At 41.7% G+C, this 18,800-nt stretch overlaps 1 protein-coding gene across 4 annotated transcripts in view; it reads left to right on the forward strand.

Annotated features, from left to right (window-relative positions):
- ABCC4 (ATP binding cassette subfamily C member 4 (PEL blood group)) overlaps positions 1-18,800 on the forward strand; it is a 156,417-nt gene that overhangs the window by 100,915 nt on the left and 36,702 nt on the right. For all 4 annotated transcript variants that reach the window (XR_011138104.1, XM_068928927.1, XM_068928937.1 and 1 more), the window contains 5 exons: positions 4,486-4,636; positions 5,089-5,208; positions 13,386-13,496; positions 14,923-15,023; positions 17,298-17,489. Coding sequence is in view for 3 of the 4 variants with exons in the window: in XM_068928927.1 (XP_068785028.1) it covers positions 4,486-4,636; positions 5,089-5,208; positions 13,386-13,496; positions 14,923-15,023; positions 17,298-17,489 (675 nt within the window). In the remaining variant the exon portion in view is untranslated. The remainder of the gene's footprint in view (positions 1-4,485; positions 4,637-5,088; positions 5,209-13,385; positions 13,497-14,922; positions 15,024-17,297; positions 17,490-18,800) is intronic.

The raw sequence follows: 18,800 nt of genomic DNA on the forward strand, positions 1-18,800 counted from the left end.
TCATGCTAGGTACTTAGGAAAACAGGCCACTGAATGATACTCCTAATGTATTTATTTTATAAGAGATGCTGAAAAAATTTATAAGGTCCATTAAAAAAACAGCAAAACTTTTTGAATGATGAAGAAAATAGAAGACCTTAAAGATCTGAATTTGTTCAGCTTATTAGAAAGAAGATGGAGAGGTGATGGATAGGCTCTTTCATGAGCAGCTAAAGAACTAAGACCTGAAGGGCTTTTAAATCCACAGTAAATGACTGGAAGCATAAACCAGAAATATTCAAACTAGAAAAAAGGCTAAGAAGTGAGGGTACATACCCATTGGAAAAAAGTGCCAGAGGATTTGAGGGATTCTTAACATTGTCACATCAAGGCCAGGTGCCTTTTTCAAAGTACTTTAGTCAGACAGGAAATACTGAGTTTAGTTTACTAATGTGGAACGGCTGTGATTTATAGGATGGAAGGGTAGATATTCTTCTGAAATATCTTAAATTCTACTTTTACATTTTAATCCTGTTGGCCTTGTTGAATAACTTAACATGGCATATGATTTGTCATAAGATCTATAACAGTATGTAAATGATATATAGCTTATGCAACAAAAAGAAGGACTTATAGCTAGTGATTTGTAATGGCGATGTTTCCAGATTTTTATGATTGTTTTATTATCATTTCTTTACTTCATGTTACGTGCTTTTCTGTTGTGTTGTTGTGGTACAGAAATACCGCGTTCCTCCCAGACCAAGACCTATTTGAGATAAACGTTCCAGGATATCGCTCACAGCACCTATAAGAATTACGAAGATACAGATCATCAGAAGATGAAGGGAAGGCACAGGTTTCACAAGTGAATGTGCTGATCAGAACATTCATTTCCCCAGAGGTTTATAGAAAGCTATGCTTGATCTACTGGGGACCGCAGCAAGTCAGGAAGACAGGAGTGCTTTTTCTTGAGGAAACACAAGCCCCAGTCAATCGAGTGACTGACTGAAGTATGAGGGAAACTTCTTGGGACTCTTGCAAGCAAAAGGGGTGACCCCCAAACAAACAGCACATAAGTTTCTGTCCTCTAGGCATAGAGTATGTGGTCTAAGGACCAGTCTACGAGTGAGGGATTCTTCTTTCTTCAGGGAGACTGAAGCAAATTTGAATATGGACATGGGATGATACTGTGGCTCTATTTGGAAGCAAATTTATTTGATTTCACTTTGTATCTGGGTCTCTTCCTTTCCATATTGGTAGCCTGTGTCTCTGTTGTCTTTCGTGTAAGATGGCCTTGTTTCCATTACTGTGCGGGTAGCTATAAAAAGTAATTAATCCGTTCCTAATTTTTAAAATTTGGCTACTATGTTTTCTGCACAGTCATCACAAGAGACCTTTAAATGCTGAACATAAGAAATACAGTAAAAGTGCTGCTTTTATAGGCTATGTTTCTTTATGTAGCGAAACTTTCTCTTGTGCTTAGCTTTTTGATGGAATTATCAACTGTAGACTGGTTTTGCTAGCCAAGGTCTAGGTATCCAGTCCCAAGCATTTCTTGCTGTGCAAACTGAAGCTATCGCTTGCTGCTTGGCTCCAGAGAAGAGGATAATCAGGCTGCTCGTGTTATCATTATCATCAGCCTGCTGATTATCTCTCATTCTCCTGCTTGCATGCGGTGAATCTACTAGAAGTTCAGGCAGTCTTAAACTGTAGAGGTTAGTTGTCTGTTGTGAAACTCAGGAATTAGAACCTTTAACTTACCTCACACAATAACTACATGATTACAGTTTGCAAAGAGCTGTGTCTGGCTTTCAGACTACTTCATTAAGAGTTAATTTATATGCAAGTTTGGTTTTCCAAAAAAACAACACACATGACTGATCCACCCTATCATAAATTTTTGTAATGATAAGGCGGTGCAGGCTCATCTAAAATTCCTTCCAAAGGTGGCGTCAGATTTTTACTTTACTCATCCTAACCATCTTTTCCTTCCCTGTGTTTTCATTGTAACAAAGCATTGTTTATATGAGCTGGATCCTAATAGTTCTACTCCCACCCCACCGGCACTTTGCAGCCTGTTGTAGATTATCATCGCTAATGCTTCAGTTTGGATTTTTCCTTTTTTTTTTTTTTTTTTTCCTTTTTTTTCTTTTAAGAGAAATTTCCTCATAATTCTTTCCTTGAAGCAGCTTTCCTCAACACTTCACTTCAGGTTTGTGGCTGATGGTGCGAGGAGGCAGAAGCACTTCAGAGATTGCTTTTTTGGCTGACTAGGAATCGGACAATTCAGCTTGCAGTCCATCAGAGGTGACTGAGGGAGAAGCAGAAAGGAGGAGGCATCTAAAACATATTTGGGAGTGAGTTGTCAGAAGGAAGAAGCTGACTTCGATCTGTTTGCTGTTGAGGGCGGAGGTGAGGGAGCCTTGAGAGCTTAGCTAGTGTGCGGGTGCCGGCAGGCTCGGCAGAGAGCGAGTGCTGCTGGGAGAAACAGTGGTGTAGACAGGAGAAAATTTGAAGGTGGTAGGGAATCTTTGTTTCCCTTCTTCTCATCCCTTCTCCGTGATAGAAATGAAGTACACCTATAAGATTTTAAAGAACGTGTGGAGAAGGGCTGACAGCAGGTGCTGGTGAGGAGTCAAGGTGTTTCCTTTTGCTTTGCCCTAACAGAAGCACATGCATAACTGATCAAAGTGAAATACTGTGCGCTCTCGCTGCCACCTTACCTCCCCATGATGAAATCTAGGCAAAATGCTTGCAATCTACTTTATGCATCTAGAAAGTCAAACAACGTAATCCTATCAATGAGATGAGCTATGGAGTAGTCACATGGCTTCCTTCAGAGCTCCTATGCCATACCTGCCCTGTAGGTATTTTCCTCAACAGATCATCCATCATTAGGAGACCCTCCAATGTGCTTTGAGGGTCTGCGAGGTGGAAAGCTGTTGTGCTGATAAATCTTCCATTGGGAGTTAGGATATTGCCTAGAGCCGAAGTGCGAGTCGTGCTGGCTCGTGCAGTCGTAACACACAAGATGTGTGGGTTTGGTGTTTGGTCAGGTGAAATTAGGGTGAAGTCGGAGTAAACTCAAGAAAAAACAGATATGGGGAGAAAGGTTGTGCTTATTTGACTTTAGAGTGTATGTGTGGGCTACTAGAAGCATAGCAAGAAATGCATTGTTTCCTACACAGTACCATCGAAAGTATTTGAAAATCCAGGTAGCGCTCTCAGTATTCATTCGTAGCTGACGTGTTGCCTAGCTTTTCCAACTAGATCCAGAGATGATAGGATGGAAGTTTTTTAGCTTTAAGATGTGTTCTCAGGCCCCGATGGTCAGTTATGCGTTTTTTGGCATTCAAAAATTAAGCAGCCACAAAATGCAGCTGGAATCTATTTATGCATTATGATGAAGAACGTGGCTCCTATCTAGTCCATAAAATTGAGGCATTTTAAAAAAAGAGTTATTTCTAAGAAAATTTGCTAATTAATATAATGCAGGAATTTAGTGTTGAGCTAGAATTTCTGCTGTCTGGTTGTCGTACAGGGTGGATTTCTTTGTGTATTTTGTGTGTGTGGTTTTTTTGCTTATTTGTTTGGTTTATGAGCAAATGGCAGGACCCTGATTTCAGTTTACCAGGAAAAAAAACATATTGATGTTCTGAAAGGGCCTAGGAGTTTGTGTGCAGATACTTTTGTGTGCTTTTCATAATATATTCAGACTGGAAGTTTGATGGGAAGGATGTATAGTGGTCTACAAGAAATGTGAGGTGTAGTTCAGAAAGTTGGGCCAGGATCCACTGTCCTAAACAACAAGCTTTCCTTCACCTTTATATCCAATTTTCTAACAGTAACTTCAGATTTAGCCTAGCTGTTCATCTTTTGTTTTTTAGTGAACCTGGTAAAACTAGCCTCTTGTAACGCCTATCTTGCAATGTTTTATATTTTTTTCTTAATTATAACATTTTACAATTATTATTCTTTGCAAAAATAAAACTCACTTTCTCTGATGTCAGGGTTTGTTTTTTTTTTTTTTAATGGGACAGAGTGGTTTTTAGTAGAAAGCTACAAGTCACTGTTGAACATCAGTCTAACTCAACCTAGAGTGAAGAAACACCTTATTGATTCATCAGATGGCTTGGAACCATTAAAGATTACTTACTTATCTCATTAATCAGCATTCTCTTCTTTTGTTACAGCAGTTACAGAAATAGCCCACAAAATAAGAGGCTTGTGTTCAGTTAACCAATTTTGTAAGGACATCTCTTAAAAAATAATTCAGAAGAAAACCATAAACTGCACAATTAGTCAAATTAGGTATTGCTGTAAATTCTTCAAATTGCGTGAAAATAGATGTAGTTCAAATGTTATACAGTGCATCCACTCTTAATTATGGTAGTTATGTCTAAATATTGAAATGTTACAATAGTGTTAAATAGCTTTATCCTTGTTCTAAATTAAATTCTTTCTGGCAAAGAATTTTTTTGTTTGTTTGTTTCTATTGTGTTGCAGACTCTCCTTCAGATTTTTGGTGTGGTGGCTGTGGCTGTGGCAGTGATTCCCTGGATACTCATCCCCTTAATTCCGCTATTTATTCTTTTCATTTTTCTTCGACGATATTTCTTAGACACTTCAAGAGATATTAAACGTCTGGAATCCACAAGTATGTAGTTTGGTGGAACTTGATGTTAGCTTGAACCCTGCTTATGATTATATTCAATGCTAACATTTTATAGACAATTCATTGATTAGTTTTTCTTTGGCTTTGCAAATAAATTCCTTATTGCCTTGGGTCTGAACTAGTGAAATACATGCCTAACTCCTGCTTTTGCATAATGATAAATTTTGGGTATGTCAGTTTAACTATAAGTAAATGAAGTTAGTTAAGAACTTGTGTATGTTGCTGGCTTTGGGACCTTACATGTACATAGTAATGGTGGTTCTGATCTAACTGAGTAAGAGGACTTTGGATAAAGATACTGCGTATTTATTCTAAAAGGATGCAGTACAGTAACTGGTATGGTTAAATATATAGGATTAAAGATTAGCATAGTACAGAAAGAATTAAATGTTACCCTTCAGCTATTACTCAGTTACTCTCATTTCCCTTTGTAGCTCGAAGTCCAGTGTTCTCCCACTTGTCATCATCCCTTCAGGGACTTTGGACTATACGGGCTTTGAAAGCAGAGGAAAGATTTCAAAAGTTATTTGATGCACACCAAGACCTCCACTCAGGTTTGTGATGAATGGACATGAAAAATCAAATGCTTTGCTCTGTAGGAGGGAAATATCTTACGCCCTCAGCAACATGTATGTAATGTACATTAAAATCGGTGGGAGCTGTGCATTTGTCTCTTCAGGGTAAAATTTCTCTATTAGAACAAAAAAACTTACTATCTGTCTAGATTTTGAGAGTTTACTGTAATATAATTTCAAATACCCATGCATATGTTTTAACAATGTTGCAGATAAACATTTTAAAGTATGCCTGATAAGAATATTTAAAGAATCAGTTTTGACATTTTCCTGGATTTGGTCTTATTTAAAAAAAAAAAAAAAAAAAAAGCGATAAACAAGCTAAACTATATTAGGAAGCATTTAATATTAGGTAGTGTGCTAGAAGTAGGCAAAGATATTTAATATAAATCATCTTTCTGGAAAAGTTTTGTTAATTTCTCATCTTTTTTACTTTGAGCAACTTTCAGAGCTCAAATTGAATATACAGTATTAGCATAACCAGAAGGAGTAAAATAATAGTATTCTACAAGCAAAAGTAATATATTTTAGGTTTGTACTATGACTCCTTATCCCTTCTACCAATTAAATTTCTAACTAACTGAAAGTGTTACCAGCTCTCTATTTAAAATGTTCTTCAAGATGCAGCAGAAGTTCTAGACCAATGGACAAGAATGCAAACTCGTGATTTTGTGTTTGTTAGATAAGTTCTTGAGTTTTCCTCTGTCATAAGATACACAAGTGTATCCTACGGCTTTTTTTTAATTGATACACTTAAAGTTTCCGGCCAGAATAGACCAGCTGATCTTGTCTGAAGTATTGTTTATCACAGGTCACAGAATTTGATGAGCACAGTGACTTGTTTGTGGGTAAAACATACCTTCCAAGGAGGCACGTCAAGCTTTGAATTCCCCTTTTCTTAGTATTTTCAAGCCGTTACCTATCCGGCCAAATCAATTCGAAGTTAGCTGGTGGTGAAGGAGAACGAAGTTGCTTCCTAAGTTTTATAGGAAAAGATACCTTGAGTGGATAAACTGCATGTACAAGATTCACCATACAAAGAGGAATGTGACCTTTAAAATAAATCATTTTTGTATTTTATGGTCAGATCTAAGGTACATAAGCATGTCATTTTTCCACTGTATTTTATGCATCTAACTCTTAACAAAATGATTCATAAGTCTGCTGATTTATGCATGTGTAATATGCAGCTGCACTGTTCAGGAGCATGCTTTTGAGATAAAATATAAGTGCGTAAAGCTGCACTGGTTTGTGTACCTACACTTCTCATCTTGATGCCTTTCCTACCTAAATATCAAAGTATACCAGCTCATTTAGTGCGAATGGATTTTAGTGTGTGTGTGGTTTTAGATTCTTTGTGGGAACGTGAGCCAGCAGTGTGCCTGGACAGCAAAGGTGACCAACAGCATCCTGGGCTATATTAACAGGAGCACTGCCAGTAGATTGACGGAATGGACTATCCTCCTCAGCACTCGTTAGACCACATCTAGAATACTGCATCCTGTTTTGGACCACCAAATACAGGAAGGACATTAACAAACTGGAGTGAGCTCGGTGGAGGGCTGTTAAGATGGTTAGGGGACTCTGAGGAAAGGCCTCCATATGATGAGAGGCTGAAGAAACTGTGCTTGTTCAGCCTGGGAAAGAGAAGGCTTCGAGAAGATCTAATAGCTGCCTTCAAGCATCTACAAGGATGTTATCAAGAACGAGGAGCCAGGTTCTTCACAGTGATCTGTGGTAGGAGGAGAGAGGAAAGCAAGTATAAGTTGAAATGAGAAATTACATGTGAGGAGAAACTTTTTCACCGTGAAGACAGTCAAGCAGTGGAGCAGATTGCCCAGAGAAATCTCACTTTTTGGAGATTTTCAAAACCCAACCTAGATAAAGCTCTGAGCAACCTGGTCCAACCTCATAGCTGATTCTTCTTTGTGCAGGTGATTAGAATAGCGATTTCCTGAGTTTCCTTTCAACCTGAATGATCCTGTGATCCTAAATGTGCTCCAACCATAACTGATAGGAGAGGATACCTTCCATGCTTGCTCAGAAAGTTGGAGTCCTGGGTTCTTAAGCCGCTCCTCAGCTGAAGAGATATGAACTCTTTCCTGCTTCACAGAAGGCTCTCCCATCCAGCAGTAGTTTTTTCAGTGGTTCTGGCTGGAGCGCTTTGCTCCTCTCTATACGAGGCTGAGCTTGGGAAACAAGACCTTGGGAGCCCTGTTTCAGGGCTTGCCTATCAATTTGGTATTAAATAGTATTTAGATAAGAAAACAAAATAAAACACCTAAAAGGCATGATGGAAGATTGACCTAGGGCTAAGCTACCTTCCTGCTAGTGCAGCACGTCTCTCACCAAGCTAATCAAAAGTTCCATCCTGATGAGTCCCCATGAAGGCTGCATTTCTGCGTGCACAGCGGCCCCGATTGCACAGCGGCCCCGATTACACACCAGAAGGCTGCAGAATGGCCTGTCTCAAGCTAGCAGTTTAGTGCACCTTCCTGGACAATAGGACCAGTAGAGCACAATCTTGGATCTGAAAATCTGCAACCCAAGTGTTCCATTTTATGGTCTTACACCATAGGCTATTGCACCAAAAATGACCCCCTGTCTAAGTGTAGGAACGTGTTGCAGGCTTGGTTTCTAGGGGCACTTGTCTCCTGCGCTTCAGAGCAGTACCTAACTCACCATGATAAATTCTGTTTCTGCAACTAGGTTTGTGACTTTATATGGCCCTTCTTTCGGTATATGTAATTCCATGTGCCTAGGTGTATGACCAGGCACATACACCTTTATCTTTCCATTAGACCATATCAAATGTCGTTTGTTTAATGAAGCCATGTGGTCAAGCACACAGTTACTATAGAGTGAGACTAACAGACTACCAGATCTAGAACTTCCTTGGCTGCCTGTTATCTCCTCTTTTCCTCCATGGTCCCCCAGAAGTTACATGCAATCCTGTTGGCTGAGTTTTTGGTTTGATCACTCCTTAATCTGGCTATCCAAATGATCTGGCTTTAAACTGGACTTATCTCCTCTCCTTATTATCATAAGGTTTTTTTTACTTTGAATCTTTCCCAGCACTCATCTAAGGAACAGTTAAACAGTTCAAACAGCACTAATTTTTAGCATGGAGTAATGACAAGCAATGCTGAAGGGGTTGGAATAGTAACCTTTTACTATGATTTGGTAGCAGCTGGAATGATTCGTCTGCAGCCTAAGCAATAAATAATGCATTATTTGGTGATGGCTATTTGACTTCTGGTTTTGGCCATGAACTCAAACACTTTCCCTTCTGTCTTACAATGCCTTTATGCTATTATCCCCTGTATATTGTACTGTGGAATATCTGGGATGGAATTCAGCACTGAATTGGGACATGTAAATGTAAGTGCCCGCCCAGTGGGGATGTCCATCTGTGAAGTCCTCCAAAACTAAATGTGTGCATTTGGTCAGCTGAATAGCCCTGCAGCTCCACTAACTGTTGACTAGATCTCCTCTGCCTATAATGGGAGCTTAACCCCAGCCCAGCTGCCTTCTAAAGACTTCATTCAGACAAGCGTGTTGTGATGCAGTTTGTCTAAAACAGCCTGTAGATTATTACAGAATCACAGAATCGTTTAGGTTGGAAGGGACCTCTGGAGATCATCTAGTCCAACCCCCCTGCTCAAGCAGGGTCACCTAGAGCATATTGCCCAGGATCACATCCAGACGGGTTTTGAATATCTCCAGGGAAGGAGACTCCACTACCTCTCTGGGCAACCTGTTCCAATGCTCTGTCACCCTCACAGGGAAGAAGTTTTTTTCTCAGGTTTAGGTGGAACTGCCTGTGCTTCAGTTTCTGCCCATTGCCTCTTGTCCTGTCACTGGGCACCACGGAGAAGAGGCTGGCTTCATCCTCTCGACACTCCTCCTTCAGATACTCGTACACCTTGATGAGATCGCCTCTCAGTCTTCTCTTCTCCAGGCTGAACAGGCCCAGCTCTCGCAGCCTTCCTTCATAGGAGAGATGCTCCGGTCCCCTCATCATCTTGGTAGCCCTCTGCTGGACTCTCTCCAGGAGTGCCATGTCTCTCTTGTCCTGGGGAGCCCAGAACTGGACACAGTACTCCAGGTGAGGCCTCCCCAGGGCTGAGGAGAGGGGCAGGATCACCTCCCTCCACCTGCTGGCAACACTCTGCCTCATGCACCCCAGGATCCCATTGGCCTTCTTGGCCACAAGGGCACACTGCTGGCTCATGCTTGACTTGTTGTCCACCAGCACTCCCAGGTCCTTCTCGGCAGAGCTGCTTTCCAGCAGGTCAACCCCCAGCCTGTACTGCTGCGTGTGATTATTCCTGCCTAGGTGCAGGACCCTACACTTCCCTTGGTTGACTTTCATGAGTTCCTCTCCGCCCAGCTCTCCAGCCTGTCCAGGTCCCTCTGAAGGGCAGCACAGCCTTCTGGTGTGTCAGCCTCTCCTCCCAGTTTAGTATCATCAGCAAACTTGCTGAGGGTGCACTCTGTCCCTTCCTCCAGGTCACTGATGACTAGATTGAACAAGACTGGACCCAGGACTGACCCCTGGGGGACACCACTAGCCACAGGCCTCCAACTTGACTCTGCGCCATTCACCACAACCCTCTGAGCTCGGCCATCCAGCCAGTTCTCAATCCACCTCACTGTCCACTCATCTAGCCCACACTTCCTGAGCTTACCTAGGAGGATGTGATGGGAGACAGTGTCAAAAGCCTTGCTGAAGTCCAGAAAGACAACATCCACTGCTCTGCCCTCATCTGCCAGGCAGTCATTCCATCACAGAAGGCTATCAGATTGGTCAAGCCTGATTTCCCTTTGGTGAATCCATGCTGACTACTCCTGATCTCCTTCTTGTCCTCCAGATGCTTAGTGATGACCTCCAGGAGGAGCTGTTCCATCCCCTTTCCAGGGATGGAGGTGAGGCTGACAGGCCTGTAGTTCCCTGGCTCCTCCTTCTTGCCCTTTTTGAAGACGGGGGTGACATTGGCTTTCTTCCAGTCCTCAGGCACCTCTCCTGATCTCCAGGACCTTTCAAAGATGATGGAGAGTGGCCTAGCGATAACATCCGCCAGCTCCCTCAGCACTCGTGGGTGCATCCCATTGGGGCCCATGGATTTATGGATGTCAAGTTTGGACAAAAGATCTCTAACCTGATCTTCCTCCACCAAGGGAGAGTCTTCCTTTCCCAGCCTTCCTCTCTTGCCTCCAAGTCTGGAATTCCTCAGGACTGGCCTTAGCAGTGAAGACTGAAACAAAGGCAGCATTCAGTAACTCTGCCTTCTCTGTATCCTTCGTCACCAGGGCACCCGCCCCATTCAGCAGCGGGCCCACGTTTTCCCTTGTCTTCCTTTTGCTATTGATGTGTTTGAAGAAGCCCTTCTTGTTGTCCTGGACATCCCTTGCCAGATTTAATTCCAACTGGGCCTTAGCCTTCCTTGTCGCATCCCTGCACGCTCTGACAAGGTCCCTGTATTCCTCCCAAGTGGCCTGTCCCCTTGTCCACGTTCTGTACACTTCCTTCTTCTGCTGGAGTTTGGCCAGGAGTTCCTTGCTCATCCATGCAGGTCTCCTGCCCGCTTTGCTCAACTTCTTCCTCAGAGGGATGCACTGATCTTGAGCCTGGAGGAGGTGATGCTTGAATATTAACCAGCTTTCTTGGACCCCTCTTCCTTCTAGAGCCCTACCCCACGAGATTCCCCTAAGTAAGTCCCTGAAGAGGCCAAAGTCAGCTCTCCTCAAGTCCAGCGTTGCAGTCCTACTCATTGCCCTGCTCCCTCCTTGTAGGATCCTGAACTCCACCATCTCATGGTCACTGCAGCCAAGGCTGCCCCCAACCTTCACCTCTCCAACTAGACCTTCTTTGTTTGTTAGTACAAGGTCTAGCATTGCACCTCTCCTCGTTGGCGTCTCCACCACCTGAGTCAAGAAATTATCATCAATGCTCTGCAGGAACCTCTTTGACTGTTTGTGCCTAGCTGTGCTGTCTTGCCAACAGATGTCAGGGTGGTTGAAGTCTCCCATGAGAACCAGGGCCTGTGATCATGAGGCTACTTCCAGCTGTTGGTAGAAGGCCTCATCGATGACTTCCTCCTGGTCAGGTGGCCTGTAGTAGACCCCCACAACAGTGTCACCCATGTTACCCTGCCCTTTAATCCTTACCCATAGGCTCTCAACTTGCTCTTCATCCACCCCGAGGCAGAGCTCCATACATTCTAGTTGCTCCCTCACATAAAGAGCAACTCCACCACCTCGCCTTCCTGGCCTGTCTTTCCTAAAAAGCACATAGCCATCCATGACAGCATCCCAGTCATGTGAACTATCCCACCATGTCTCTGTCACTGCAGTGAGATCATGGCCCTGCGACCGCACACAGATCTCTAACTCTTCCTGCTTATTCCCCATGCTGTGTGCATTGGTATACAGGCATTTCAGAGAGCCAGTCAAGCACGCAAGCTTCCCAGGAGAGGTGCAAGAGGAGCCTCCACAGCCATGTCCCATGCTGTCTCCCCTGGCTGCATGCACCTGCTGGAGGCATCCTGACTTGAGAGGTGTTTTACTGACTCTCCTGCCACTATACCACTCCCCTTCCCCCATCTTGCCTAGTTTAAAGCCCTCCGTACCAGGCTGGCCAATCTGTTGGCAAAGATGCGCGTGCCCCGCTTGGTGAGGTGGATCCCATCGCTCCCCATCAGCTGTTGATCTTCAAACAGGGTCCCATGGTCATAGAAACCAAAGCCCTGTTGCCAGCGGCGCAGCCAGTTGTTGACTTGGAAAACTCGTCTACTCCTCCTCCCGTCCTTTCCCCTCACAGGCAAGATTGAGGAGAAAACAACCTGGGCTCCCAGACCCTTGACCACCATTCCCAGAGCTCTGAAGTCCCGTTTGATGGTTTCCAGTTTGCCTTTCGTGTCGTTAGCGCCCACATGGAAGATCAGCAGAGGGTAGTAGTCCGACGCATGGACAAGCCTTGGCAATCTTTCCACGACATCCCTTATTCGAGCCCCTGGCAAGCAGCAAACCTCTCTGGACAAGAGATCAGGTCGGCAGATAGGTGCCTCTGTCCCCTGCAGCAGGGAGTCACCCACAACAATCACTCGCCGTTTCTTCCGGGGGTTCCTGCACAGCACAGGGGCTGCCAGGCAGTTGCCTCCCTTGGAGCCGTGCCCAGCCTCTCCTCAGCTTGGAGGGCGCTAAACTTGTTCTTCAAGGGTAAGTCTTGAGGAGGAGCAAGAGCCTTTCTCCTTCTACGAGAGGTCACCAGCTTCCAGCCCTCTTCCACAGCGTTATGATGCACCTTTACACACGGTGCTGAGCCCTCTGACAACTCCGCTGCAGTGCGGGGGTGGGGACTCCTGGAGCTGAACAGTCTCTGAGAATACCCTGTCAATCTCCCGCTCATCCTCTCGGATGCTACGCAGCCTACTAACCTCCTCCCGTAACTCCTTTATCTGGTGACGCAACTGGTCAACCACAGCACACCTCACACAGGAGAGCTGACTGTCAGCCCAGGCCCCACGGAGAGGCCCCAGGCACTCCCTGCAGCCTGACACCTGCAGAGCTGCATCTGCTGTCTGAGGGTCTGTCTGGGTTGAAGCCTCAGACATAGCCGATGCAGCACCTCCAGCAGCCACTGGGGAACGTGCTCTGCGGCGTGTCATCATCATGCCCCGGGGAAGGACACACCACTGTGCAAAATGGAGAGGTACCTTCTTTGCCTTCTGGCACCCTGCTGCGCAAACTGCTGCGTCTGTTCGCTGCCTCTGTTGGCTGCGCTCCAAGCACAGCCAACATTGTCCAGCTACAACAAACGTAGCTGAGATTCTGAGTTAGTGGAGTTCAGGAGGGGCTTCCACTGCAAGTAACTGGGCTGTGCTTTGGGCCTTGAATGTTTTTTGTTTTTCTTCCTGTTTGTTTGTTATCCTAGCCTTGGTTGCATTACTGTGAAACTAGGTCCGACCCTACCAAGAAAACAGGACAAAATTCCGATTGTCATCAATCCATACAGACATACACTTGAAGATGACAGTACATTTTTTTTCTTCCTTTTTTTTAATAACAACTTGTAATATCAACAGGAGTTAATTTAATAATAATTATACAACTAATTTCTCTAATAATCCACTATTCTTATGTCTTTACTTTAGAGGCCTGGTTTCTATTTCTGACAACCTCGAGGTGGTTTGCTGTGCGTCTGGATGCCATCTGTGCCATTTTTGTTATAGTGGTTGCCTTTGGTTCCCTGCTTCTCGCCAAGAGTAAGTACAGATGTTAAGAAAAGTTCACTCAGTAGTTACCATGTATAGTAATGTGTAATTCTTTTTCGTAGTTTACTGTTTCTTAATTGTTTAAGGACTATAATTAAGTTAAATATTTCTTTCTAGATCATGATCTCTTCCCCAGTCTAGGGCATTGGAGCTGAATGTCCTTCCCTGCAAATACTGAAGGTGGTTTAGACATTTTCGGGGGTTAGGCATGCATCTACCATCTTCCCCAGATGTGCAAACAAACTTGCAGATCTGTAGTCATCGCTTTCAGGATTCTGGCTTTCTGACTGATAACAGCAAATAAATCTTTTTTGTTTTCCTCACCTTTGCCTTTACTTTGCATACCTACAGGGCTTTGCTTTTTGTACTGAAACACCCACAGAGCTGCTGCTTAGCGCTTTTTCTCTTTCTACACATGGCACAATAGGTCAAAAGGCAAACTAAAATTCTGAGGCATATTATTCTAATATCTTGGGTCAGCAGAATAGGCCAATTCCAGAAAGAAAATCACCTTGTAATAATACATTTTATATTCACTGTCACTCGTGCACTGTCATTAGTGTATGCATCATCCAGGAGGTAATTGGGTTAGATATACTAAAACAAGACACTCATCTGAAATATGAAGGAAGAAGTAATTATCTTGGACATGAAAATTAGTGCTAATTTGCTATTTTTGTTTCTTTTTTTTTCTTTGGATAAGTTTTGTGTGTGTGCATGTGTATTTTAAAATATGTATGCTGATCAAACCTAGCTCAAAATTTTCAGTGTTAAAGTTATTAGAATGCAAAAAGACAAGTCAGAACAATGGTCCTGAATCTTTCCTTGCCTCTGGATAAGGAGTAGCACTCTTGAAGTCAATAGGGCTGTGCTGGGATAAAGTTTAAGTCAGTCATGCTTAGTATTAGGGCAGACAGAATTCGTTTGTTTCACGAGAGTTGAACCGCTGAACGTAGTAAGCATTTATGTAAATAAGGGAAGAAATATTTTGTCCTGTTATTTTATGTGGTCATTTACAGCTGAACAGAGTTGATGTAAATGTTCATAACTTATATGCTCATTTTTACATGGATCTGGGGGCTGTTCTAGTTCCCTTAGAAAATACCTGAAGCTATTAATGCTTAGCCAAATAGGGATGACCCTAGCAAGCTACGTAAGTATGGTCTTGAGTCTGAACTTCAGGTCTTAGATAAGTGCCAGATCAAGGAGAATCAGGATTGTCTTTTCAAATACCCAAATAATTTTGGCAACAAATAACTGTTGTGCCCGGAGCTACTGGTTACCCAGATGTTAAGTACTATGTAATCAATAAAAATTCTGGCGGTGATGCTTCCATTATGTATTTGTGTGAAGGTGAGGTTAACTAGAATTTTGTGTAGTTACCAGTGTCTCTGTTTGATTTTCTTTTATTCTGCAGCTTTGAATGCAGGGCAGGTTGGTTTGGCGCTATCCTATGCAATCACTCTCATGGGAATGTTCCAGTGGGGTGTTAGACAAAGTGCTGAAGTTGAAAACCTGGTAACATTTATTCCTTCTTGATTCCTTTTTGCTGTTTTGACATGAGGCCTTCAGGATGGGTTTCTTTTTGCCTGTCTTAGGACATCAATACTTTCACAAGCAATTGAAGCACCATTTATAGTCAGTGGAGAAAAACAGTCTTTTCTGGTGTGTAATTTGTCTGGCTGATTTTGAGGGTGTAGTGAGATGAATTCTGCCCAAAGACTGTCCTTCTCCATTGATAATAAGGGAGTCTTTATAATTATTTTTTGCAGCAGTAAGGAGGCTATCTATTCCGATGTTGATGTGTACATTGAAAGTTACTAAAATTATATGAAATTAATCCCTCTCTAGAAGTAGGACTTTTTTAAAGATTTCTGAAAATTTGGGATTTTTCCATTTTTAATTTAATATTCTTATTTTATTTGTATTTATTGTATTTATATGCCTTGTGGGATTTTTTTTAGGATCCTGTTAATTCATTGTAAAGGTTATATCTTCTTCATTTGTTTGAAATTACCAGATATTTGAAAATATTAAGTTTATATTCAGCTGAGCTGATGATGTGTGTCTTCCAAAATATATAAAGTAAAACACCTTCTAGCTATCTCCAGTATTTACTAGCACGTTGTAGTTTGCCTATTAACATTTGTAGGCTAACATATAAGAAAAAATACTGCAAAATATACTGCACCAGAAAGAGCATACTGCATCATAAACCTGTTTTTGTGTGTATTGTGTTGATAATTGAAGTTTCCTTGTAATTATAATTTGCTGACTGTTGTCTAGGAAATATATTGAGTACTTTTCTAAAAGTAACAAAGCCATGTTTAATAAAGATAAAATTAATTCTGTTAGATTTATATTTGTATTGTCTAGCACAGAGCACAGAGCTTCTTCAGGGCATTTTCCAGACATGAATAAACGAATGGTGCCAGACTTCAGTGAGAAACGGGAAAAAAGTTGGTCTTTTTTGTTCAAATTAAGAAGTTTTGGAAATGCAAATCTGTGGGACTCTCCAGTGTAGTGAATTACTCTATGAGAGGCTGGGTTTCAGAAATACTTTGGAGGAAGACTTACTCTTTACAAAGCTGTCTTTGGTGAACAGGGATCGTTTTATAGAGCTGTGATTAGTGTTAACTTTCTCCTTGTCAAGTTGACATTCCTCCAAAAATCCGTTGTTACTAAAGCCCTACTAAATTGAGGAAGGCAAGAATATTTTCCATCTATTCAGCTCTGCTACTCTTTTCTTACGTGTTTTTCCTTGGAGCTTATTTTGTAGTGTGGAAAGGGTACGTGGCAATGAGGTCGGAGAACCTGGTACCTGGTAACGCCCGTCCTCAAAGCCACTCCAGGCAAGATAAGCCTACTGGGTATCTTTATGGTGGTCTTTTCAGAATCCATCCATGACTGGATGTAGTTTGGTAAAATGAAATAACCTATACGTTCCACATTTTTATAAAACTGAAATTGTATTGAGTAGTTGTATGGATGAGGATATGCACTAGAGCTTAAATAGAGCTTTTATTATTTGTCTGAGGAAAAAATGTCTAGCTGGCTCAGCTTTTGCTTCTCTTCCCAGTTGGTGTCCCATAGACTATAGTCATAAGCAAATATTGCAGTTTCTTTCATATCTGGCATCACGTACATAGGAGAACAAGTTCTATTGGATACTCAGGCAAGAATATGGTGACAGCTATTTTCAATTCTGGATTGCTTGTGACAAATATTTTTAGTGTATTTGCTGGGGATGAATGCAGTAGTAACGAAAATGACAAAAAAATGAATGGTTATGCTAGGAACTTGATGTTAGTAACTGCTGTGGGTCTGCCTGTAGTTTTTGTCTGGCAGTTTCATTTCTAGCTGTTTTCCAAACACATAGTGGAATGTGGGGTCGTTTTAGGACTGATAGGCGCAACTATCACAGCTTGAATTCCTTAATACTTATGCATATGCTTAAACCTGTAATTAATTCCACTGGTTAAAGATTATTGCTAGCATATGGATTTATGTATCATGGTAGGCTGGGATCTATATTAGAACGTGTAATCAATTCTTTCCATTTCTTTAGTTGTGTTAAGTAAGTATAAATACTGAGATTAATGTCTCATCTGTGCTTGAAAGAAAAACTCTAGAGTAATTTGCATTGAATCTTTATAGTCAAAATCCAATATATATACACACACACATATGTGCATACACATACATATATGTATAGATATTAATATATATGAAATATATATTAATATGTAATAAGCTGAAATTCACGTGTACATGTTGTCTTTCCTCCCCTAGATGATATCAGTAGAAAGAGTGATGGAATACACAGAGCTTGAAAAAGAAGCTCCTTGGGAGACTGACAAGCATCCACCACCTGATTGGCCAAGCCAAGGAATGATAGCATTTGAAAATGTTAACTTTACTTACAGTTTAGATGGACCTTTGGTGTTAAGACATTTGTCTGTTTTAATTAAACCAAAAGAAAAGGTATGTATATGTCTATGTTTGGTCATTCACAGTAATTAGGCAAAGACAGTAAGTTGAAAAGAAGCAATGTGATAACAATACATTATAAAAGATATAGATGTTAGGAAACAAGATAAACATTATTTAAAAAATAAATCTTAGTCATATTTAATAACAAAAGTTAGAGCCTATTTATTTCCTGTAAATTTAGCAGAAATATGTTTGAGAACATGACGCTTGCAGTTAGGACAAATGATCTGTTTATGTATCCCTGAAAACAGAGGGTTAAACATATTTGATAGTTTTCTGACAAAACTTGGGTTTCATCAGGAAGTGACAGTTATTCAGAATACCACCTAAGCCCAAGATGTTTGTTTGAAATTCAAAGTAAATGGAGCTGCCCTAGGAAATAGAGGATTCAATAAATGAAACGCAAATGGGATGAAGGGTGTCAACACACAAAGTGAACAGAGACAATTAAAAATAAAGAATGTACGTCCTGTTGCACAGAGGCCAGAATGGAGGAGAGAAGAAAGAAATACAAATCAATTGCATAACTTTAGAATTGAGGATTTTATTTCAGTTCCTTTGGGCTACCAGTCCAATTAACTGTTGCCACTAATTAGATTGGTAGCCAAAAGAAACATAGAAATAAAACTCTTTCTCCTCTGCAAATTTGACTCCTTTTCCCCAATTTTGACAGTATCCCAATTGAAAGAGTGCTGTGGGGAAGGTCTCCCCCGCAGACAAAATTAAATGGGAGCCCTGCAGTGTTAATTCGTGCTTTGCTACGTTTCAAACGCACATGTACTTTTTTGATTAGAATATCTCCCCTAGGAGAGTGGTTTAACTCTCTACAGTCATTGTCCTTGCCTCAGTTGTAACATGCTTTTCCATTCATTCCCAACGCTGTTTCATTCCCCAAGTGGGCCTTATTAATAGCATGCATGTTACAAGAATTTAGCCCAACTTTGCTGCATGGAGATGATCTCATGGAATTAGGTATGTGTAAGTTGAGAACGGGGTGTTGAAGAAGAATAGCAAAAGGGATGTTTGTCTTGTCTCTACTTCTCTTGCCTATGGGCCAGCTCTTTAGCTGTTGTATGTCACTCCTATATAATAGCAGACAAGAAGATTTACATGTCTTAGTGAGAGACAGAAATAAAATAATAATAAAGAAAAGGAAGCAGGAAATATTAACAGTGTATTGCTCAATACTTGGTGGGAGGGGACCAGTATTGGAGATGTTTATTTTTGCTGAGTGGTTGTGCTGTGGTTTTGTCATCCTGAAGTGAATTTGCCCAGCTTGAAACTATTGCCAGCAATTTTATA

This window comes from Struthio camelus, chromosome 1 (genome assembly GCF_040807025.1).
Source record: "Struthio camelus isolate bStrCam1 chromosome 1, bStrCam1.hap1, whole genome shotgun sequence".
NCBI classification, from domain to species: Eukaryota; Metazoa; Chordata; class Aves; order Struthioniformes; family Struthionidae; genus Struthio; species Struthio camelus.